This window comes from Vanacampus margaritifer, chromosome 15 (assembly GCF_051991255.1).
Source record: "Vanacampus margaritifer isolate UIUO_Vmar chromosome 15, RoL_Vmar_1.0, whole genome shotgun sequence".
NCBI classification, from domain to species: Eukaryota; Metazoa; Chordata; class Actinopteri; order Syngnathiformes; family Syngnathidae; genus Vanacampus; species Vanacampus margaritifer.
In genome coordinates, this window is record NC_135446.1 from 19,965,897 (window position 1) to 19,990,395 (window position 24,499).

Here is a 24,499-nt window from a genome sequence, read left to right on the forward strand (position 1 = left end):
AAGGATTTTCTCCATTAGGCCGACTTTCTTGGCTGATGTAAAGTAAGTACTGAGGAGCGAAGCTAGAAGTTGAAAGAGACACTTCAAAGTGAAAGATTAAAAAAAAAAAAAAAAAAAAGTGAAAGATTTGACGCTCGGGTAGCATTTTTTTGTGCGCTCGGGCAGCATTTTTTTTTGGGGGGGGTGATTTTTCTCGGAGGATTCACTCTGTTTGGTTCAGGCGTCATGTGAAGCCTTCGCATTTTGTTTTAAGCACACCGACAAGTTAGATATGTGAAAATTGTGTGCGCTCGGGCAGCATTCGTTACGTGGACTTCCTTGAGCGATTCGCCCAATTATGTCAATTTACGAATCGCTTTGTTTTTAATGTACAAGGTGCAACGCTACAAAAAAAAAAAAATGCACGCGTTAGTTCACGCTTCGGAGTGAAAGATTTCTATGTCGCGCTCGGCCGCAGCAGTCGTTTTGCCGTGTTCCTTGAGGGGGACGTTGGTTCATGTTTGTGGGTCACGGAACGTCCTCACCGTTTGTTTTAAAGCTACACATAAAGGTTTAACAAGTGCAAGGATCCCCTTCAAATGGAAAGATCCATTTCTTTAACGTGAAAATATGTTTCGCTCGGGGCAGCATTTTTTTGGGGTGGGGTTAAGTCAGTTTAACTCTTTGACTGCCAGACGTTTTCAGAAACGGGATGTCGCCAGTGCCAGCCGATTTTAAGCATTTTGACTGATCTTTTAAGGTCCATAGAAAATTATGTGTTTGAACTATGAAAACACACATACTACCAAATGAAAGATTGGACTCTCATCTTTCGTCAGAAAAAAAAGTTTGTTTCTACCTTATTCCGTTTTTGAGTAATCAACAATAGAAAATGGTTAGTTTCGCCTCTGTTTTGAAACAAACGTCTTTTAACGTCTTTGGCACTCCTCCGTAGGATTTTACTAAACGTTATTTAACGTTTTTGGCAGTCAAAGAGTTAAGTCCACATTTATGTCATGTGACGCCCTCACACTTTGTTTTCAAGTAAACAGAGGAGGAAAATCTACAAGTAGAAAGATGTTGTATGTTTTGTTCTTCACAATGAAAGATTTATTTACCTCGCGCTCGGGCAGCATCGGTTTCGCCGTTACGCTCGGGCTGCATTTGTTTAATGGTGTTCCTCGAGGGATTCACTCAGTTCGGTTCAGCCTTTTATTGCTGTTTAACTCTTTGACTGCCAAAAACGTTAAATAACGTTTAGTAAAATCCTACGGAGGAGTGCCAAAGACGTTAAAAGACGTTTGTTTCAAAACAGAGGTGAAACTAACCATTTTCTATTGTTGATTACTGAAAAACGGAATAAGGTAGAAACAAACTTTTTTTTCTGATGAAAGATGAGAGTCCAATCTTTCATTTGGTAGTATGTGTGTTTCCATAGTCCAAACACATAATTTTCTATGGACCTTGAAAGATCAGTCAAAATGCTTAAAATCGGCTGGCACTGGGGACAACCCGTTTCTGAAAACGTCTGGCAGTCAAAGAGTTAAGGTCTTGACGAACAAACCTACAAGGCTCAAGATCCACAAAGATTTATAAGTTGTGCTCGGGCAGCAGTTTTTTTTTTTCTTTTTTTTTCAGTGTACTTGAGGAATTCACTTGGGTGGCTCCATGTTTTTTTGTTATGTGCCGTAAAGTTTGCACGAGCAGTTTTTAAGGTACTGGTAGTATAAAGATCCACATTAGTTCTGCACAATGAAAGATTTATAGGTCACGCTCGGGCCGCATTGGTTTTACTGTCACACAAAACTGGGTAGCATTTGTTTGCATTCACTCTGTTAGGTTCACTTTTAATGGAGAAGCAAACATAATACAGAAGTAAAACAATCTACTTCAAAGTCAAAGATTTGTATGTTGCGCTCGGGCAGCTTTTTTTTTCTTTTTTTTTTTGCGGTGTTCCTTGAGGGATTCACTGGGTTCAGTCCGCATTTACATGACATGTAGAACACGTTTTTAACAATTCAAAGGGGCAAAAGCTTCACAGTGAAAGATTTATAGGTCGCGCTCGGGCCGCGTTGGTTTTGCCGTCACGCTCGGACTGTTTTGTTTGCATTCGCTCAGTTAGGTCCACATTTATTTGACCTTATACTTTGTTTTGAAGCTCTTGGGGAGCAAATCTGTGTTTTTTTTTTGCAAAGATCCACTTCAAGTCAGAGATTTATACGTCGCGCTCGGGCAGCAGTTTTTTTTTTTTTTTTTTGGAGGTGCTCCTCAAGGGATTGGCTCACTTAGGTCCTCTTTTGTGTCATGTAAAGCCTTCAAAAGCTAAAGGGTTGCAGTACGACATTGATTTAAGAGCATGTGTCGCACTCGGGCAGCATTCCTTTTGATTCGGCGCGATGTCGAGGCAGGGAGGTTTCGCATGCGGAAAGTACAACTTTCGCTGCACAGTGGGGCGGCGGCGGCGGCAAACGGAAAGAAAAGTTGCCTTTGAAAAGGGAAATAATGAAACGCGGGGCGTGAACAATAAAGATAAAAGGTCACAAGTCACTCATGATCTTTTTTACGCGCAGGTTCCCAACCAGGTAGTCACGACACGAAAGCCAAATTTCTATCTTCAATCATCTTTCGCGGTCTTTCGCCGAGGATGAATAATGTATGTCTTTTGAGCGTTGTTATGTTGTCTGTCTACATGTGCTGTTGCACATTTGTGTTCCAATATTCCTTGCTTAAAGCGTTTCAACGCTGCCACATTAGATGCTCCTCGTTCTTCCGATGGCAACTTGCTTTTTTTTTTGTTAGCATTAAGCTAGGTGGATTAAGGCAAAAATACAGTATGTGGTTGTTTCAAAAACCGGGTTTTAGTTTGAGAGTGTGCGAGTCTCTCAAAAGCACCAACCACGCTCCTTTCGTATCAATAGCGAATGCCGAAAAATTCTTCAAACCAAGATGTACCCAAAGTAGCATAATCAGAGTATTTATATATTTATATCGATCTATCTAATATGAATTAAAAAATAATAATAATTGATGTAGTAAACGTAATGTATTCGTTTCCGAAAATGACACAGATGAATGCCCTTATATGGTGAACAGGAAGTTGAGCTAGCATACACGCTTGGAAATTCAATTTTTGGTGGAAAACCTTGACTCTGATTTTAGTCGCCTTTCCCCAAAACGAAGCACTCCTACTTGTATCCTGGTCTTAAGATAATTTTAGAAAGTACAATCCAAACTTTCCTTTGCATGGTTAGCCTCAACTTGCTCTATTTGTGGAACGCGCGAGCGATGTGGGCAAGGTCTGGCGGTCCGCAATGTGGCGAGCTGTTTTTTTTTTTTTTTTTTGTGTGGCCTGCCTGCTAACTCCCCAACGTCCTCAGCTGCTCTCATGGCCCACTGCTCCTCTCGCTCCTGACCCACTTCCCTAATTGGATGCCCGCCGCAACACACAAAGTAGCCTCAAAACAAAACCCCCAAAAAAATGTGCTTTCCCACACGGAGTCCCTGCTGGATAATGTCGTAAACATACGCAGCGGCTCTGCTCTTTAGGAATCTTTACATGATCAGGAGTCTTGGATTGTTAACTCAAATCCTTCTTTTTGTCTTTTTGTGACTTTTCAGCGTGCCTCCGCATGAAAGGAAGCGGCGTGTTTACAACATTTCCGCCTCAGCGTCACAAATGAGAGCGCGTAGCGGTTGAGTTCGCGCAATCGTTTAAGTGACAGCGAAGGTGTAGCGTGAAAGGCGAAGATGATTCCCCCAAATGGTCTCCGCGCTCCTCATTTGCGTTCCGATTGGTTGCCGCGCTGCGCCGCCGCGGGCGGGCAGGGGTGCGAGGCATCCCCGGAGGTGCCGCGTTAGGAGAGTTGTTTGTTACTGCCGTTGCATAAAAGATAAGACGAGGCTTCAGTCTCAGTGGACTACATTACCCACAATTCTCCAGTGCATTGAGCATTTATAGGTATTCCTACGGGGAATTTTTAATGTGCACTGAAAAAAATATATACTATTGTAAATTGTTTATTATTGAAAACATTTCCATATGAAAAATTATGTAAAGTATTAATTAAAATAATTCCAATAAATTATTATTTAAAAAAAAAACGTCTGCTGTAGGTGGTATTCATTAAATTGTAAGTACATGAGAAAAATGGTTTACTTAAAATACGAAAAAGCAAAATAACGCCTCTACAATTAAAAGTATTTTTATTTTCAATGTTCAAATAATATTTACATTCACTTAAAATTATGTTAAAATGTAATTAATGAAAAAGCATGTTGAAAAATATCAAATTAAAATACTGACTGAATACTGATATTGATTCAATTAAAAAATGGAATTAAAAAGATGTTTTTTTTAAATGGTCCCACTCAACTGTTCACGATATTAAATTAAATTTTAATATATTTTTTTATATATATATATTTTTTTAATGTCAAAAGTTTTTAAGTACTTTTTTATGAGAATGCAAAAACTAGAAATAAGAACAACTTTGTACAGTTAAAAGTCATTAATAAAATACATTTAATCACAAATAAGTAAAAATATTTAAAATTTATTTAAACTATCCTGATATGTTGTGGCTCAAAGTGACCCATTTTGAAAGTTAAAAAAAGATTATAAAGTTTTTTTCTTTTCTTCTTGTCATCTCATCTCGTCTGCAGCAGGTCACAACGTTAAGAACACAAAAAATGCCTATTATATAATAATTTTTTTTAAAAATATCATTCTTGCCAATGCGTTGTTTGTGCGTGCAAGCTCCAGGAACGATTCCTGACTTTGGTTGTCGTCGGGGAAAAAACAGACCCGACATGTCAGCTTGACGCTTCCTCTGCTCGGAGCGTCCGTCAGCCGCGCCAGGAAATGTGACCCCGGCGGGGCCTCAGCCGTCACATCACGGTTGTCTCCTGACGGGAAAGTCCGAGAGCGGCTTCCAACTGAAGAATGCGTCTGATTGGATGAAGGCTTGAAAGTCAGCGGCACACCTGACACCTCCATTAACGGCCCAGCTGCCATGATTGCGCCGTCACCCTCAATCCCCTCGGGGGTCGTCACGGTGACAGTTAGTGGCAGGCCAGGACGGTGGCCCGCCTGAGACCCCGATTGTAACCTCCCCCCCCCACCAATCCCGCCCCCTCAACCTCAGTCAGCATCTTAGCTGTCAGGGGGCCGGAATGTTGCCCCCGCCGCCGCCGCCGTTGTGCTGACAGCAGTAAAAAGAATATGAACGTCTTAACTGCGCAGATATGCTACTGTCAGGACTTCACTTAGCATTGTTACCTCCCCCAAGGAGCTTTTGTTTTCATTGCTGTGTGCAACTTCCGGAACACTGCATGGTCTGGACAGTTTTTTTTTTTTTTTTTTCCTGAATGGTCTTTGTGCACCGTTTCCTCACGTTATGCCGCCGTAGCGTTCCCAAAAACAGCCTTGGGGTGTCAGCCATCACAGCTGCGAACTTCAAGCACCGTCCCAACCTCGGTGGCTGGTCGTCCATTGACCCGGAAGCGCATTTTTTTTGCGTGGCGGTGGCACGGCAAGCTGGCGCTGCCTCTCCGAATGTTCCCAAACGTGTGGAATTGTGTCATGGCGATTGTTGCCTTGCTTTTCCGCCGTCACCTTTTGTGCAAAGGGAGTTTTTTTTTTTTTGTTCACTAACACGATAACCTTTATTTCAATGTCAACTCCACATCTTTTCAACATTTTCCATTTTTAGTGTTTTCGCATTGAATGTGCCTACTACAACTTCAATACTGACTGTTATTTTTTTTCTACAGCACTTTGGGGCAGGAAGTGAGTCGAACCTGAAACGTATTGACTGAAGGGAGAACTCATCGAAAAATGATGCATTGATATATATGTTTTTTATTATTATTATTTTTACTGGACACAACTGTTAGCAGCACCGCGCCAAAGAGGATCTCGTTGTGCTTGCCCATCCACCAGGCATGCAGCTGTGAGGGTCTTTTATTGTGTTTGTGCTTCCCTTACACTATAAGGCATGCTGAGCCAATCACAGCGCAACCGCCTGTTGCCATGGCGACTACCTGTTAATATTCCGGGAGAGTTTTCTTACCGGTGAGGGTGGGCGGCGGTGGTCGTGATGGGGTTTTGGAGGGATTGCCGCACTCCAGAATCGATTCCTGCAGGTGGAAAAAAAAAAAAAAAAAAAGAAAGGCCGCGTGTTTGATGCAGTCGCACGTCATCAAGACAGTGGGATCAATGTGACCTAATTGACCTTGACGAGGATTATCACCACTGTGATCCCAGTGAAAAAGAAATTCTGTCTTTTTGTGCGAGCGTTCAAAGGTGCGATGTGCAGCGATGCAGCCGGCATTCCAGAGGGATTGGCCCGCCATCAAATGGAAGCTCAGGAAAAAGCCATTATACACTTCTGCTTGATCCCCCACGCCTGTGACAAAGAGACCTTTTTTTTTTTTTTATGCATCGCCTGAAGCCATTCTAACTTAGCAACATCAAATTTGGTAGGCATGTTTATCCAAAATAGAACCACTGAAAAGTCTTGAAGGTATGTCAGCCATTTTGCATTGAAGTATTGTATTATTGTTTTTAAAATTCAGCCAATTGCTTTCACTGATCAACATGAAACTTGGTAGGAGTGTTTACCATGCATTTACCCACAAAAAAGTCTCAAGAAGTCATGTCTGAAACGACACGGAACGGGTGCCATGTTGGTTTGAAGTGGCCATTGTATTGGCCATTTCCTGGGATCCTTACGTCTGGAATTTTTTCCTAAAATTCAGCTCTCGAAAAACAAGTTTGACTTAGGAACATAAAACTTGCTTGGCACGTGTATCATGAGTCGAGCCACAAAAAAGTCTCAAGAAGCCATGCCCCAACCGACACAGGAAGTCAGCCATTTTCCTTTGAAACAGCCATTTTAAGGGCACCACTTGAGATGCTTGCCACCAGTATTGTTTTAAAAATTCAGCCCCTGTAGCCACTTTCACTGATCAACATGAAACTTGGTAGGAGTGTTTACCATGCATTTACCCACAAAAAAGTCTCAAGAAGTCATGTCTGAAACGACACGGAACGGGTGCCATGTTGGTTTGAAGTGGCCATTGTATTGGCCATTTCCTGGGATCCTTACGTCTGGATTTTTTTCTTAAAATTCAGCTCAAGTTTGATTTAGGAACATAAAACTTGCTTGGCACGTGTATCATGAGTAGAGCCACAAAAAAGTCTCGAGAAGCCATGCCCCAACCGACACATGAAATCAGCCATTTTCCTTTGAAGTAGCCATTTTAAGGGCATTACTTGAGATGCTTGCCACCAGTATTGTTTTAAAAAATCAGCCCCTGTAGCCACTTTCACTGATCAACATGAAACTTGGTAGGAGTGTTGACCATGCATAAACCCACAAAAAAGTCTCAAGAAGTCATGTCTGAAACGACACAGAACGGGTGCCATGTTGGTTTGAAGTGGCCATTGTATTGTACTGGGATCCTTACGTCTGGAATTTTTTCCTAAAATTCAGCTCTCCAAACAAGTTTGACTTAGGAACATAAAACTTGCTTGGTACGTGTATCATGAGTCGAGCCACAAAAAAAGTCTCAAGAAGCCATGCCCCAACCGACACAGGAAGTCAGCCATTTTCCTTTGAAGCAGCCATTTTAAGGGCATTACTTGAGATGCTTGCCACAAGCATTGTTTTAAAAATTCAGCCCCTCTAGCCACTTTCACTAATCAATATGAAACTTGGTAGGAGTGTTAACCACTCATAAACCCACAAAAAAGTCTCAAGAAGTCATGTCTGAAACGACACGGAACGGGTGCCATGTTGGTTTGAAGTGGCCATTGTATTGGCCATTTTCTGGGATCCTTACGTCTGGATTTTTTTCTTACAATTCAGCTCAAGTTTGATTTAGGAACATAAAACTTGCTTGGCACGTGTATCATGAGTCGAGCCACAAAAAAAGTCTCAAGAGGCCATGCCCCAACCGACACAGAAAGTCAGCCATTTTCCTTTGAAGCAGCCGTTTTAAGGGCATTACTTGAGATGCTTGCCACCAGTATTGTTTTAAAAAATTCAGCCCCTATAGCCACTTTCACTGATCAACATGAAACTTGGTAGGAGTGTTTACCATGCATTTACCCACAAAAAAGTCTCAAGAAGTCATGTCTGAAACGACACGCAACGGGTGCCATGTTGGTTTAAAGTGGCCATTGTAATGTACTGGGATCCTTACGTCTGGAATTTTTTCCTAAAATTCAGCTCTCCAAACAAGTTTGACTTAGGAACATAAAACTTGCTTGGCACGTGTATCATGAGTCGAGCCACAAAAAAAGTCTCAAGAAGCCATGCCCCAACCGACACAGGAAGTCAGCCATTTTCCTTTGAAGCAGCCATTTTAAGGGCATTACTTGAGATGCACCAGTATTGTTTTAAAAATTCAGCCCCTGTAGCCACTTTCACTAATCAATATGAAACTTGGTAGGAGTGTTGACCATGCATAAACCCACAAAAAAGTCTCAAGAAGTCATGTCTGAAATGACACAGAACGGGTGCCATGTTGGTTTGAAGTGGCCATTGTATTGGCCATTTCCTGGGATCCTTACGTTTGGATTTTTTTCTTAAAATTCAGCTCTCGAAAAACAAGTTTGACTTAGGAACATAAAACTTGCTTGGCACGTGTATCATGAGTAGAGCCACAAAAAAGTCTCAAGAAGCCATGCCCCAACCGACACAGGAAGTTCAGCCATTTTCCTTTGAAACAGCCATTTTAAGGGCACCACTTGAGATGCTTGCCACCAGTATTGTTTTAAAAATTCAGCCCCTGTAGCCACTTTCACTAATCAATATGAAACTTGGTAGGAGTGTTTACCATGCATTTACCCACAAAAAAGTCTCAAGAAATCATGTCTGAAATGACACGGAACGGGTGCCATGTTGGTTTGAAGTGGCCATTGTATTGGCCATTTCCTGGGATCCTTACGTTTGGATTTTTTTCTTAAAATTCAGCTCAAGTTTGATTTAGGAACATAAAACTTGCTTGGCACGTGTATCATGTGTAGAGCCACAAAAAAGTTGCAAGAAGCCATGCCCCAACCGACACAGGAAGTCAGCCATTTTCCTTTGAAGCAGCCATTTTAAGGGCATTACTTGAGATGCTTGCCACAAGTATTGTTTTAAAAAATCAGCCCCTGTAGCCACTTTCACTAATCAATATGAAACTTGGTAGGAGTGTTGACCACGCATAAACCCACCAAAAAGTCTCAAGAAGTCATGTCTGAAAAGTCACCGAAAGTGTGCTAAGTTGTTTTGAGGTGGGCCTCGTATTGGTCGTTTCCAGGGTTTCTTGACCCCTGTTTTTATTTTTCTTAAATTCAGCCCCCAAAGCCAGTTTGACTTCGCAACATTTAAACTTTGTAGGCATGTCTGTCATAAGTAGCTGCTCCAAAAAGTCTCAAGAAGCAATGCCTGAAAATACATTTGCGATTGTGTGTGGGCGCAACATGACTTTCCTTCAAGTGCTTTCTACTTGAAATGGAGTCTTCCTTATGTCGGAATGTTTTTTTGATGAGGCCTCGCTGGGACTTTGCGGGGAGAGGTTGCCTGAATTCCTGCTGCTTGCGTTTGCCAGCCACGTTCCTCACTGAATTCCAAACTCACATTTGGGGATTGACTCCAAATGTTGTTTACGGCGCACTTTTCCCCAAGACAAGAAGTAAATGCTTACGTTCTCTGAGTGTGTTTGCACGGGGATTAACTTCTGGAGTCACGTTGATAAGAAACATCCTATAAGCTGCACAGCTTGACGGAATAAAAGTGTTTTATAGTGTGTAACATAAGATATGATCGGATTTAAGTAGAACTTGTTGGCTTAAACCTCGGGCTGTCGGCTCATCAGTGGCACAGAAGCAGTGTTTTTCTATTACCAAAATTTAGAGAAAGGCGCTAAGGTGACCGATCTGTACATCGTTTACTATCCGTCGATTGCTTGGGCAACCCGGGGGTCGACTAGCTTTTCTGTCAAAAGAGCCATTTTAAGCCAAATAAGTAACCAAAAATGTGTCTGGAGCCGCAAAACATTTGAAGATTGTGATGAAAGAAATGATGTTAGTGTTAGTCTAATGTACTGAAGGCCCGAGAGATCATTAAAGCTGCACCGCAACAAAATAATATGACAGCGGCACCCAATGCGTACACTTTCATTTTCTTCTACCTTTACGCTTCCCTTTATGAATTAGTTTTTGTCATTTTTTTATACTTTGTTTTTCATACGTTTTTGGCCATTTTCTGCCTCTCTTCTTCCCATTTAAGACATTTTATGGCTATTTTTGACAGTTTTCCTTTTTTTTTTTTTTCTCAGGAGAGCTCAGTATTGTTCATTCGATTTGACATCATCATTGCTCTCCTTTTTTTTTTTTTTTTGGACAATTTTCCTACCTTTTTTGCTATCAATTTTCTGACATTTGTGACAATGTATAAAGTTATCCATGTATTTATTTATTTTTGTAACATTTTCTTTCCAGCCTTTTCTTAAATACATTTTCTGCCTTTTGAGGCAATTTTGTGAACATTTTATGGTAATTTTGTGGAATTTTTATTTAGTTTTTGGACATTATATCATTTTTTTTAACGTTTTCCTTTTTTTTGGCTTTAAGAAAAAAATAATTTCTGCCTTTTTCTGGAGGGGGGGGGGGGGGGGGGCAACTCCAAAGATATTTCATGGTCATTTTGTGAATAAAAAAAAAAAATGTGGGTGGACATTTTTAGATTACTTTTTGAACATGTTTTTTTTTTTTTAATTAAATTCTCAGACAGTTTTGGCAATTTCATGGACTGTTTATGATCATTTTCTGCTTTTCTTCTTCCTTTTCAGACATTTTAGGTTATTTAAAAAAAAACTTTTTCATCTACAACTTCAAAATTTGGACTTTTTCATATTTAATTATTCATTTTTAAAATCTAAATCATTGATTAATTTAAATAATATTTTGTCTAAAAAATAAAAATAAATATGTAAGAAAAAAAAAACACATTAATTTTATGTGGCTCCAGAGCCGCAGGTCGCAGACCCTTCGGGTAACCAAAGGGTGTGTCCCAGACAGAGTGTTGATTTTTGGACAGGGAATACACAAGTAGAGAGTTTAGATCTAATTGGCATGTTCTCGCCATGCTTACGTGGGTTTTCTCCTGCGAGGCTCAGCAATTCTGTGGGAAAGGATTGTGGAACTTCCTGCCTCGCCTCCTGGCGACAAACATGATCCTGTTTTTCCAGACTTGCTTTTTCCTGACCTTGCATCCCTGGCATCTCTGCAGGTGTGCTGAGCCTACCCGAGAGTCTGAACCTCCACCGGGATCAGCAGCAGCGCTCGGGCCGAGGCGAAGGTCACGGCTGCTACACTCAAGCTGAACTGCGCACGGTGGAACAGTCGCTGCTTGCCACGCGGGTGGGAAGCATCGCCGAGCTCAGTGAGTACAACGCGGCCGCCGGTGACGTTCGAGAGTGAAAATCGTCACGTCAAGTGCTTTTACAGCGGCGCGTCTTCTCCATTATCCGTATGTTCTCGTGGGATCGTAATGGCTTCCTCTAATGGAAGAGCTTCTCAACTCGCAGACGGCTAAGAGATTCACCGGCATGTGTCGCCTTTCATCTCCAGCCCATCTATTTTTTATTATCTTAGACTTTATACGCTGCCACGCTTCATTTTTCTTGACGTGACACATTGAAAATGAAAGGAATGTAGAATCGAATGGAAGCTGCGGGCAAACCCGTGCCTGATAGGCTGAGCTAATGTTGAGGAGTGACATTTGGAGTTGAGTTATTTGGCCTAACTTTGCCGCCATGCTCCGCCCCCACACACGATGATGAAAACTCAAATTCCTTGCCATTTTGTCTGCCAACTGGTTTCAGGGGCGGATTTTTTAAAGATAGCGTCTAGGGGCAACTATCCTTGTGAATAACCCTAAAATGGCTGCTTTAAACCAACATGGCCGACTTCTTGCATCATTCAGGCTTGTTTCCTTGAGTCTTTTTTTTGTGGGAGTCTATTTCATGCCTACCAAAGTTTTTGCACATTTTATAATTTTTGAACGTTTACTTTTTTTTTGCCTTTAAGAAGAAAAAAAATCTGCCTTTTTTTTAGGGGGGGGGGGGGGGGGCAACTCCAAAGATATTTTATGGTCATTTTGTGAATTAAAAAAATAATAATTTGGGTGGACATTTTTAGGTTACTTTTTGAACATGTTTTTTTCTGGCTTTTTTAAAAATTGAATTCTCAGTCTGTTTTGGCAATTTCATTTCATTCACTGTTTATGATAATTTTCTGCTTTTCCTCGTCCTTTTCGGACATTTGAGGTTATTTTAAAAAACTTTTTCATGTACCTTTCATCTACCTTTTTCTGACAACTTCAAAATTTGGACTTTGACATTTTTAATATTTAATTATTCATTTTTAAATCTAAATCATTGATTAATTTAAATAATATTTTATCTAAAAAATGCCATGTTGCTAAATGAAACTGGCTTGAGGGGCTGAATTTTCAAAAACTGTTTCTAGGGGCAACGATCCCTGTGAATAACCCTAAAATGGCTGCTTTAAACCAACATGGCCGACTTCTTGCATCATTCAGGCTTGTTTCCTTGAGTCTTTTTTTTGTGGGAGTCTATTTCATGCCTACCAAAGTTTTTGGACATTATATAATTTTTGAGCGTTTACTTTTTTTTTGCCTTTAAGAAAAAAAAAACTGCCTTTTTTTGAGGGGGGTGGGGGGGGGGGCAACTCCAAAGATATTTTATGGTCATTTTGTGAATTAAAAAATAATAATTTGGGTGGACATTTTCAGGTTACTTTTTGAACATGTTTTTTTCTGCCTTTTTTAAAAATTGAATTCTTAGACTGTTTTGGCAACATGGCCGACTTCTTGCATCATTCAGGCTTGTTTCCTTGAGTCTTTTTTTTTGTGGGAGTCTATTTCATGCCTACCAAATTTCATGTTGTTAAAATGAAACTGGTTTGAGGGGCTGAATTTTCAAAAACTGTTTCTAGGGGCAACGATCCCTGTGAATAACCCTAAAATGGCTGCTTTAAACCAACATGGCCGACTTCTTGCATCATTCAGGCTTGTTTCCTTGAGTCTTTTTTTTTTGTGTGAGTCTATTCATGCCTACCAAATTTCATGTTGTTAAATGAAACTGGCTTGAGGGGCTGAATATTCAAAAACAGTTTCTGGGATCAATGATCCCTGTGAATAACCCTAAAATGGCTGCTTTAAACCAACATGGCCGACTTCTTGCATCATTCAGGCATGTTTTTATTTGAGTTTTTTGTGAGTCCACTCATAACAGACATGCCTATCAAATTTCATGTTGCTAAGTGAAACAGGCTTCGGGGGCTGACTTTTTCAGACATTTGTTTGTGCTCTGACCTGTGCTTAATTAATTATAGAAGCAACAGGGTTGGCATTTATGGGCTGTATTATAAACATAAACACGGTTGTTAAGCACCATTGAGACATTTGTGAGTGTCTCTCTGGAGGAAGGATGCTTCTCTCTACTTGCCTTTCAAATATTATCCACTTGATGGAGTAGCATCGTTTAATCGGATCCAATTTGGACAATTAGTTTTATGTAGCGTCCCCCCCCCCACCCCCCCGGAAATGATTTGAAAATTCAGCCCCTGGAGCCACTTTGACTTGGCAATGTCACATTTGGTAGGCATGTTGATCACGAGAAGACCCACAAAAAAGTCTCACGAAGCCATGCTGAAAAAGACACTGATAGTTTGTTATTTTGATTTGCTCAAAAAGGAAGGATCTCCACCAGATTTGATCCGATTGCTCCCAAATTTGTCAATCCGTTCAAGTGTGCCTAATGAAATGTCCCTGAGTGTAGATTTGAACGCGCCTCAGACTTCTTGGCGTTTGTGCTCTTGGACTGGAGTCTTGTGAGCGCGCGTCCTCCACAATGCGTCCTCTTGGCATGTGTCATCAAGGCGGCCTTCCAGGAGTGAGCGCGAGGACGACACAGGCGGCGAAGATGCGACGGCAGTCTGGCTTGCCAAGGATCCACTTTAAACAATGAATCCATTAATCCCGAAGCACAACGTCCTCGTTTTTTTCTCCCCAGCACAAAATAAACATCGGACTTTGATGTTTTGTCTCAACTCGAGACTCGAGATGTCATGTTGGGCCTTCGTCTTTTGTGGTCTTGATTTCAAAATGGCATAAAAACTCAATTCGTGTTGACTTTTGAGTTTCATGGTATGTATGCGAAAGTAATGGGACACTTTAAGGGTTTTTGAGCAAGTGCATTGAGATTTTTGCCCGTCTTCAGTACCTGCCAGTTAGTTTTGGGCCTTTAAAAAAAACACTGATCGAAATATTATCAGAAAAACAATTTGGATTATTCAGAAGATAAAAGTGAAATCCTAATATTCTGAAATGAAAATAGGCAACAGGATTATGAGAAGATAGACTTTTTGCAAGATTTGACAGTAAAAATGCAATCTTCTTAGATAAAAACGTAAAAATTATATCAATTTTCTGTATTTTTAAATGTTTCTGTATTTTGAAAATATAGAAAATAAAATAGTATGATACATTTTGCAAGAATAATCAAAAAAATGTGGAGAGCAAAATCTTAGCTTTATGAGAATTTTCTTTTTTTTCATTTAAGAGAACAGTTCATCTGAAAGTTCCCAAAAACTGAAAACCTTTAGAGACAAGTTAAATACAACTGAACTGTATGGGCAGTAAATCTGGATTTTTTTTTGGGGGGGGGGGGCATACAGCCAGAGGGAGCCCCGCGTATCAGTAGTGCTACTCGTACCATGCTTTTAGAATCACTGATCAACCATTATTAAATAAATATCAACTAGTTGACTTCTGCTTTTTTATCCCGACTCAATAATATGACGAACACTTGATTAGTCACCAGCTCATCTGCATATTCTGTCAGCAGAGTGATGAGACCTGCCAACAGGGAGAGAACATACCGCTAGGCTTCCTTGCGTGATTGTTTTAAATTTTTTATTTTTTTTTGCTGCGTTGTTGAGAGCACCCACCTCCCCCTTAAAAAAAAAAAAAAAAGGGGGAAAAAAAGGCAACAGCAGCAGAAGAATTAATGAAGCAACATGAAGGCGCTTCATCAAGGGAGGCATTAGCAGTTTGTCTCGTTAAAAATCAAAGTTGTTATTTGCGGACGCGAACCCCCCGAGAAGACGACAATCAGCCCCTCCCCCTCCGCCCGCCGCTTCTCGGCTCGCCAGGCTTGGATGCTTTCCAGAAGTGCCGCTCGCTCGCTTTCTCGCTTCTCTTTTGTCCTCTTTATCTTCACGCTGGGCCCGCTTCCTGGAAAGAAGGCGTGACCGACAACCTTCGACAATTCCCAGAAAATAAAGATCAAATGCGGCTGACCTCGCCTTCTGGAAGCAAAATCGAACTTTTTTTTACCTGCAAAAGTTCAGTCTTGATTGATAATTGGCACCATTTCATTATGACATTGCAAGGAATAAATCTTTTTTTTTCAAAATAAAAGCTATATTTTCTGGAGAAAAAAAAATTGTGATATATATATATATATATATATATATATATATATATATATATATATATATATATATATATATATATATATATATATATTTTTTTTTATTTATATATGACTTAATGTCAACAAGTCAGCAGTTGAAATGGAAATGACCCTAACGCGGGTCTCTCCTCCGCCATCTTGTCCTCGCAGGTGATTTGGTGGCGCGGGCCATGCACCACCTGCAGCCTCTGCACATTAAGAACACTAGCAACGGAACCCCGCTCCATCACCACCACAACAAGATGGCCGCCGCCGCCGCCGCCAGTAGCAGCAGCAGCAGCAGTAGCGGCAGCAGCTCGGGCACGGCGGCCTGCAGCGGCGTCCACTGGGAGCCCGAGGCGCTCTACACCTTGTGCTACTTCATGCACTGCCCGCAGATAGAGTGGGAGAACCCCAACGTGGAACCCTCTAAGGTCACCCTGCACACCGAGAGGTACGGTTCAACAATTCGGCCCATTCAACTCCACGTCGCAAGGGATTTATTATTTTTGTTTTTTAAATTTATATATTTAATTTGTATTCAAATTTTAAACATATTTTCCCAGTTGTTTTTTTTTTTTAGTTGTTTTTTTTTTTTGTAAAAAAAATTTCCAAGCTGTTTTTGTGGAAACTACATATTAAATCTTTATCAGTGGTTTTTGAAGAATATTTTGGGATTAATTATTCAATTATTTTTTAAATACAATTTTATTTATTAATTTGATGCATTTGTTTATTTTTTCTCATTTTGATTTTATTATTCAATGTATTATTATTATTCAATTTATTTACTTTTTAGATACATTTTTAATTTTATCATTTTTTTTTAAATTGTGTGTGAGACTTTAATTTCTAACTTCCATTTTTTAGATGATTTTTAAATGTTTTATTATATTTGCCATTTATGATTTGCAACACTTTTGTCGCGCGCGTGTGTGTGTGTGTGTGTGTGTGTGTGTGTGTGTGTGTGTGTGTGTGTGTGCCTTTGTTGCCTGCCATGTGTGCTGTGTTTGATGGCATTTCCATGGAGCAGACTAGAAGAGAAGGAGAATGTGAACGCGAACGCTTGATTACACAACGCGCGAGTGTAAAATGAATTGAAGATGAGAAAAAAATGAAAGCCGATGATGAACGGGCAATTCCAGATGAGGCTCGGCCTACTTCCAGGTCGACCTTGTTTGAACCCCAATGGCCAGAATACACAAATTGTGGCGGTGGTGTGTGCGCGTTGCTCTAATCCAACCAGCCGAGGCCAAGGGACCGATTGTCTACCTCCATCGATGATTACGGATTAGCGTGCGTCCACATAGCAACACACGTTGGAATTTATCATGACTAAGCGTGTGCTGCCATCTTTGTTTATTTGTCTTTGATACTCCGCAGTGTCAATAATTTATTGTCGCGCTTCAGAAGTGTCAAAATTCTGTTTTTGTTGATTTTATATTGCCGACAGCTGATGTTCCAACCAGCTAGCTGAAGAAGCTCACTGTGCTAGTTTGCTAGCTAGCTTGTGCGTATTGTTGAGCAGCTAACCAAGCTAGTTAGTTAGCTAGCTTGTACATATTGTTGAGAGGCTGAAATTCCAAGGACATGTTGTTGGCAAATGTGCGTATGTTAAAATGCACTTGTATATATGACGAGGTTTATACAATCCCTTTTGTTGAAATACACTACCTTATCATTTTATCAACATAAAACGAATAAGGGGTAGGACTAGATACATTTTTAACTTCCTCCTACCCCTTTTAAACTAATAAAGTATTATTTTTTCTTCCTATTCTTGCTTTCTTTTTTACTTCAATTTATATTTTAGACTTGTAATGTGTTTTTTTATGTTTATTTTTATTTATTTATTTTTTTAAATAAAACCATAAACCACCCCCCAAATGTTAAGGTCTATAAATGACTAACCAATTAAAACAATTATCAGTTAATTTTATAATCCATTAGTTGTGATAAAAACTAAACTATAGCGAAGCATTTTTGCTAAAAACTATTAACTACTAATGAAAAACGACTTCAACTTTAACCAAGAAAGTAGGATTGAGAATTGTTGTATCAACTGGAGGACAAAACAAGATTTCGAGCATGTTTGACTGCAAATAACTGCTGAAATATGAAGTCAAGCTCACAACATTATTTTGACTGAAGGTCTGTCGTGAGAGTTTTAGCATCTCTATCTCCCCCCCTGTAGGAAGTCTAAATCTATTTTTATGACCATCGATCCGCCTTTATAGATAACTGTAATGAGGAAGTCGATGCGGCGCGATTTATGCGGTGCGCGGTATTGACGCAGTTGCTCTCGCCCCCTCAGGCCGTTCCTGGTGATGCCGCCGCTGATGGAGTGGATCCGGGTGGCGGTGGCGCACGCCGAGCACCGCCGCAGCCCGGCGGTGGACAGCGACGACGTGCGGCAGGCCGCCCGACTCATGCTGCCCGGCGTCGACTGCGAGCCCAGACAGATCAAGTCAGAGCGCCCGCGCAACACTCAATAATCATCATCATCATCATCATCATCATAATAATGCTTGACGCTGAGCATTGAAAGACATTTTGTGTCACTGCAACAGTAACCCATCTCAGGGGGCGGCCATTTTGCCGTGTACTGCCACTTGCTGTCGACTGAAAAACGAAACGCACACAAAATGGGGTCGATTTGGGGAAGTAGCTGACATTTTTCAAGTTAAAGCTGACCTTTTGTCAAGGATAAGGGGATTTTTTGTAAATAGTTCAGTTTTATACAACCCTAACCTAAAATGACATCACAGTTTTTCCGGGGTCGGGCGTCTTTTGCCATCAATGGCAGTGATGGAGTTTAATGTTGTTGTTAAATACATAATAATATTATAATAGAAAGGGTTATATGTTGAGTAGTGTTGTTTTTAAATAAAATTTTATGAGACAAATGTGTGTTTAAATTTAAAAAATGAAATTTTATAGTCAAAATGCTGAGATTTATGTTACAATTATTAAAAAAAAAAAAAATTATATTAATTTCATTTTTTTATTTTTAAGAATTTAAAAAATATTATATATTATTATTATTGTTAAATTAAATATATATATTATAAGAGGAAATATATTTTAAGGCCTATAGATAAAAGCCATATGTTTTAGTAACCATCATTTATTTTGTTAAAAAAAAAATACACACACAATTTGGAAGAAGAAATTTATATATTGGGTATTTTAAATTATTGAGTGAAAAGATAAGCTAAAGGAAGATATTGAGAAACTGCTAATATTTTGGATATAATTTTTTTTTACAGTAATGTAAAGTAAAAAGGTTGGATTTTGTAGAGGAACTTATATTTTTAGAACTGCCATTTTTATTCAAATAAATATATTGTGAAGGCTACTCTAGCATCTTTTTATTACCATTTTAAGTGTTGAAAATAAAACTTATACAGGAATGAACGTTTCGCATTGCAAGACATTTGAAACATGAAATTGCTGTTTGTGCGTGTGTTGTCGTGCAGAGCGGAGGATTGCTTCTGTGGCGCCCGCAAGCTTGACGCCGCGTCCACGGAGGCCAAGTTCCTGCAGGACCTGGGCTTCCGGATGCTCAACTGCGGACGCACCGACCTTGTCAAGCAGGCCGTCAATTTGCTCGGACCCGACGGCATCAACAGCGTCAGTGAGCAGGTGCCGGCCTTCCGTCAGACCTTCACGATTGGAATCAATCCAGACAACTGGACTTTTCTCCTTTTTTGAATTTGAAAAGATTTAAATATGAAATTAGGCTCACGACGTGTCTCTAGCGCCCCCAGGTGGAAGGGAGGCCTGGCCGGAGCGCCTCAGCTATCCGCCACTCATTTCTTTTGGCTTGGAGAACGGCGCCACGAAAACTTGAGCGTGAAGCATCTTCTTGCGGCGCGCGCCAACATACGCGCTGCCAAGTCGCCGTCTCCCACACAAACAAGTGTTGGTTTCCGTCGGCTTTTGTTGCGAACTGACGTGTTCAGCAGAAGGCCCAATTAACCCTTCGCTTCGAGACCGACGGCTCCTCTTGCCAGTTAGTCGCCATAGAAATGAACACAATAACAAGAAATAGAACACAAAAGAAGTCCACAGACCAGTACATGTCGCATAATTAATTCATTAATTTTTTTTCGTGATCTGATAACGATAAGCACGACTTGCACAATAGAAAGAGAGAAACTATTTGAATGCAGTGCACACACGCAGAGGGGATTTAGCCAAAGCAATGAGCGTGGTGGAGAGGGGGGACATATAATCCAGTGGAACAGACTTTTGGCCGACGCGCCATGTGTTGGAAGGCCTTGAAAAGCGCCGGAAATGCAGACGACCGGAAGACAAATCCCTTTGGGGGCTTCTACTCGGTGAAGTGAAGTGGAAAAAAAAAAAGAAGACATCATTTAAAAAAGGTTTACATGAGGGGGAAAAAAAATCCTAGATTAGCAATGCAAAAGTCAGAATTTCCAAGGTCAAATTTTTACAAGAAAAATGTGATAATTTTGTAAGGAAAAAAGTCAAATTAAAACTTACCAGAAAAACTGTCAGAATTGTACAGTAAAAAGTTGTAGTTTTTACAAGAAAGTCATATTTTTGTGAGAATAAGAAAATATTAAAAAATATAAAAAATTAAAAAAAAGAGAGAAAAAAAAAACATTTTTATTATTTTTTTTTAAATTTATTTGTTTTTTAAAAAAAGGAGAGCAATGATGATGTCAAATTGAATGAACAATACTGAACTCTCCTGAAAAAAAAAATAATAATAAAATATTTCACAGAAGGAAAAAAAGTCCTAATTATAGGAACTCAAAAAGAAAAGCGGCACAAGTACACAAACATGTCATGATGTTACAAAAAAAAAAGTCAAGGATATTTTTTTTCAGTTTCACAAACAAAAATGTTTATAAGAAAATGTCCTAATTTTATGACAAAAGTCCAAATTTTACAAAATTTCCACAAGAAAAAAAGTCTAAATTTAAATACATTTCAAATTGAACAAAAAATTGAAATTTTACAAGAAAAAAAAGCCAGAAAAGATCATAATATTACAAGAGATAAGTCATAAAATTTACATATTTCGTATTACAAAAGAAAGTCTTAATTCTATGGAGAAAAAAAGTTATAATTATGACTTTTTTCAGGGGGAAAAAATCTTATTTTCACAAGCAAAAAAAACATGTTATGTCAGAAAAACATCAGAATTTTGCAAGAAAAGTCCTAATTTTACTAGAAATGTAGTCTGAATTGTGCAAGACAAAAAGTCTGAATTGTATAAGAAAAACTGTCACGAGACTGAAAAAACAGCCCGATTTTTGGCCCTGGTGCAAGCAGACTGTAACATTGAAAATCAGTCCATCGATCACAGTGCCTTTAAAAATTCAATGGTACCGTTGTGTTGAACTCATTCAGTAATCGTGTGTGTTCCAGGGAATGACCCCGCTGATGTACGCGTGCGTACGCGGTGACGAGGCCATGGTCCAAATGCTTCTGGATGCCGGCGCCGACATCAACAGCGAGGTGAGTGACTTCTGGCTGCGCTGGCTTGCCGCTTCCTGCTTTCTGGCCTCGCGCTCCGCCACGCCGCTCAAGCGATAAGCGATCGCTTAAAGTGCAGCATGATAATGATGCTGCCGGGGCTCCTCTGCGGGGCTTTTCTGTTTGTTTTGCCGCCCATCAATAATGCATGCTCGCCGTTCCTGGAGAGAGCGTGTGACTCACCGCCGCAGCCAGCGAGCACGCCGCACGTTTAATGAACTAGCGTGCTTAACGAGTCCGTGGACGTCCATTGAGATGAATGCGGTCACCTCGTAGTCAACTCCAGCATGACCGCACCTGTTTAAAGCAAAGTTACCCAGAATGCTTTGAAATCGCTTACAATGTTGTGAAAATTCAGCCTCCGAAAAACAGTTTGATTTAGCAAAGTGATAATTGGAAGGAATGTTTATCATGACCAGATCATGGATTTTTTTTTTTTTAACAAATTCAGCCCCTGAAGACAGTTGTACTTAGCAAAGTGAAATTTGGTAGAAATGTCCATCATGACCAGACCCACAAAAAAGTCTCAATAAGCCATGCTCAAAAAGACAAAGGAAGTCAGCCATGTTGCTTCAAAGAGGCCATTTTAAGAGTAAATTCCAGAGATCTTAAGACCATGGATTTTTAAAAAAAAAAAAGATTCAGCCCCTGAAGACAGTTTTACTTAGCAAAGTGAATATCATGACCAGACCCACCAAAAAAGTCTTGCTCAAAAAGACACAGGCCAAAATTCCAGAGATCCTTAGACCATGGATTTTTTTTTTTTTTTATAAATTCAGCCCCTGAAGACGGTTTTACTTAGCAAAGTGAAATTTGGTAGAAATGTCCATCATGACCAGACCCACAAAAAAGTCTCAATAAGCCATGCTCAAAAAGATACAGGATGTCAGCCATGTTGCTTCAAAGAGGCCATTTTAAGAGTAAATTCCAGAGATCTTAAGACCATGGATTTTTAAAAAAATAATAATAATTCAGCCCCTGAAGACAGTTTTACTTAGCAAAGTGAATATCATGACCAGACCCACCAAAAAAGTCTTAAGAACCCTTGCTCAAAAAGACACAGGCCAAAATTCCAGAGAGCCTTAGATCATGGATTTAAAAAAATAATAATTATACAAATTCAGCCCCTGAAGACGGTTGTACTTAGCAAAGTGAAATTTGGTAGAAATGTCCATCATGACCAGACCCACAAAAAAGTCTCAATAAGCCATGCTCAAAAAGATACAGGAAGTCAGCCATGTTGCTTTAAAGAGGCCATCTTAAGAGTAAATTCCAGAGATCTTAAGACCATGGATTTTTTTTTTTTTTAAACAAATTCAGCCCCTGAAGACGGTTTTACTTAGCAAAGTGAATATCATGACCAGACCCACAAAAAAAGTCTTACGAACCCTTGCTACAAAAGACACAGGCCAAAATTCCAGAGATCCTTAGACCATGGATTTTTTATTTTTATTTTTTATAAATTCAGCCCCTGAAGACGGTTGTACTTAGCAAAGTGAAATTTGGTAGAAATGTCCATCATGACCAGACCCACAAAAAAGTCTCAATAAGCCATGCTCAAAAAGACATAGGAAGTCAGCCATGTTGCTTCAAAGAGGCCATTTTAAGAGTAAATTCCAGAGATCTTAAGACCATGGATTTTTAAAAAAATAATAATAATAATTCAGCCCCTGAAGACGGTTTTACTTAGCAAAGTGAAATTTGGTAGGAATGTCTATCATGACAAGACCCACAAAAAAGTCTAAAGAAACCATGTTTAAAAAGACACAGGAAGTCAGCCATATTGCTTTAAAGAGGCCCTCCAAGAAGTCATTGACAGACATCCTTGCCCCTTGGATTTATTTATTTTTTTTTTAATCAGCTGGCAAAGACAGTTTCACTTACCAACATGAAATTTGGTAGTCATGTCTATCATGACTCGATCCCCCCCAAAAAGTCTAATGAAGCCATACACAAAAAACACACAGACTTTGAATAGACTTTTCAGTGGGTCATTTCTAGAGATCCTTGAACCTTATATATTTTTTAATTTGATTATTATTATTTTAATTGGAATTTGGTAGACAGCTTTATCATGACTAGACCCACAAAAAAGGCTCATAAGGCCACACCCCAAAACACACAGCAAGTCAATATTTTAATTAGCGAGGCTTGAAACACATTGGCTAGTGTCGCTTGCTATTAACTGACGAGTATTAACATATTTTAGCAATGCTAATACTTTTAACTCTGCCCTCTGCTCGCCTGCTAATATCATTAAACAACACAACCATAAAGTAAACAACCTCTTTCCCGCTAATCTAATCAACACTAAGCAACTTCTTGCAACAGCTCTGCTCGTGCTCGTGGCCCGCCTGCTAGCGCCCCCAGCTGGCCAACGTTAATTTGTGAAATGTGACTTCCCAGGTGCCTGCCACAGTGCACAAGCACCCGTCTGTTTTCCCCGACGCACGCGGCGGGACGCCGCTCACGTTCGCCGTCTTGCACGGACACGCGTCTGTCGTACAGGTAGTTGACCCCCCCCCCGACAAAAGAAAATCAATGGGGAAAAATATGAGTCAGGGCTATATGGATTCATGTGTGTATTCCAAATCAATCCCATAGCGCTTGCAGAAGATGTCTTATATGTGGCAAAATGTCCATTTTGTGTTTTTCTCTCCTCTGACCGCCGTTTTGTACCCCTCCCCCCCCTCCACTACACCGTTCCCACCTCAGTTGTTGCTGGACAACAACGCCGGCGTGGAGGGTTCGCTGCAGGACGGGGCCGACAACTACACGGAGACGCCGCTGCAGCTGGCCTCCGCCGCAGGTCCGCACCACAATATCGCAAAACACGAATTAGCGTTCGGCGTTTGCCGTCGGCGCCAACACACGATCTGGTCACGCCTCGTTCATTTTTGGCTTTTACTTTGGAGTTGCTGTTTGGATCGGATGGCTGGCAACGTTTTCCGGGATGTTGGACAGTCAGTGAGAGGATAATTGCATATCATTTCACAGGGGAAATTAGGACTTCAACAATTATTTGAATAAATCGATTCATTTTGCTTTTAAAAAAGTCGGTCCAAACTAAATCTCTGCCTTGAAGTTTCGCAGAGCTTGCTTTTCTGAATTAACAGGCTAGCAACAGGTTAACAAGTAAACAGGCTGCCGGTTTCGCAATCTCATTCATGGGCACCCACGTCACTCACCAGGCCAAGCCATACACATTCAATGACGCCGATGCTACTGTAAAATGTGAGGTCATAGTGTGCGTCATATTGAAAAATCATCCGATTAATTCACTCTGGTGTTCCACATGGAATAATAGGAAAAATACTTGATTTTAAAAATGTTCAACAGCTGAAGCCGTATATGAAATAATAATTCATTACATATTCAATTATTAATCAATGCGCAAAGTATGTTTTTAATGATTTTCTAGATGTACCTAATTTTGTGGCCAGTGTATGTAAATTATAGAATTTATTTATTT

General features: G+C 40.1%; 1 protein-coding gene across 3 annotated transcripts in view; it reads left to right on the forward strand.

Annotated features, from left to right (window-relative positions):
• LOC144034474 (ankyrin repeat- and BTB/POZ domain-containing protein 3-A-like) overlaps positions 1 to 24,499 on the forward strand; it is a 63,563-nt gene that overhangs the window by 27,943 nt on the left and 11,121 nt on the right. For 2 of the 3 annotated variants that reach the window (XM_077543235.1, XM_077543236.1), the window contains 7 exons: positions 11,265 to 11,417; positions 15,688 to 15,970; positions 17,831 to 17,983; positions 18,996 to 19,161; positions 20,920 to 21,009; positions 23,434 to 23,535; positions 23,743 to 23,836. In XM_077543235.1, coding sequence (XP_077399361.1) covers positions 11,265 to 11,417; positions 15,688 to 15,970; positions 17,831 to 17,983; positions 18,996 to 19,161; positions 20,920 to 21,009; positions 23,434 to 23,535; positions 23,743 to 23,836 — 1,041 coding nt within the window. The remainder of the gene's footprint in view (positions 1 to 11,264; positions 11,418 to 15,687; positions 15,971 to 17,830; positions 17,984 to 18,995; positions 19,162 to 20,919; positions 21,010 to 23,433; positions 23,536 to 23,742; positions 23,837 to 24,499) is intronic. The other variant, XM_077543237.1, reaches the window with a different exon arrangement.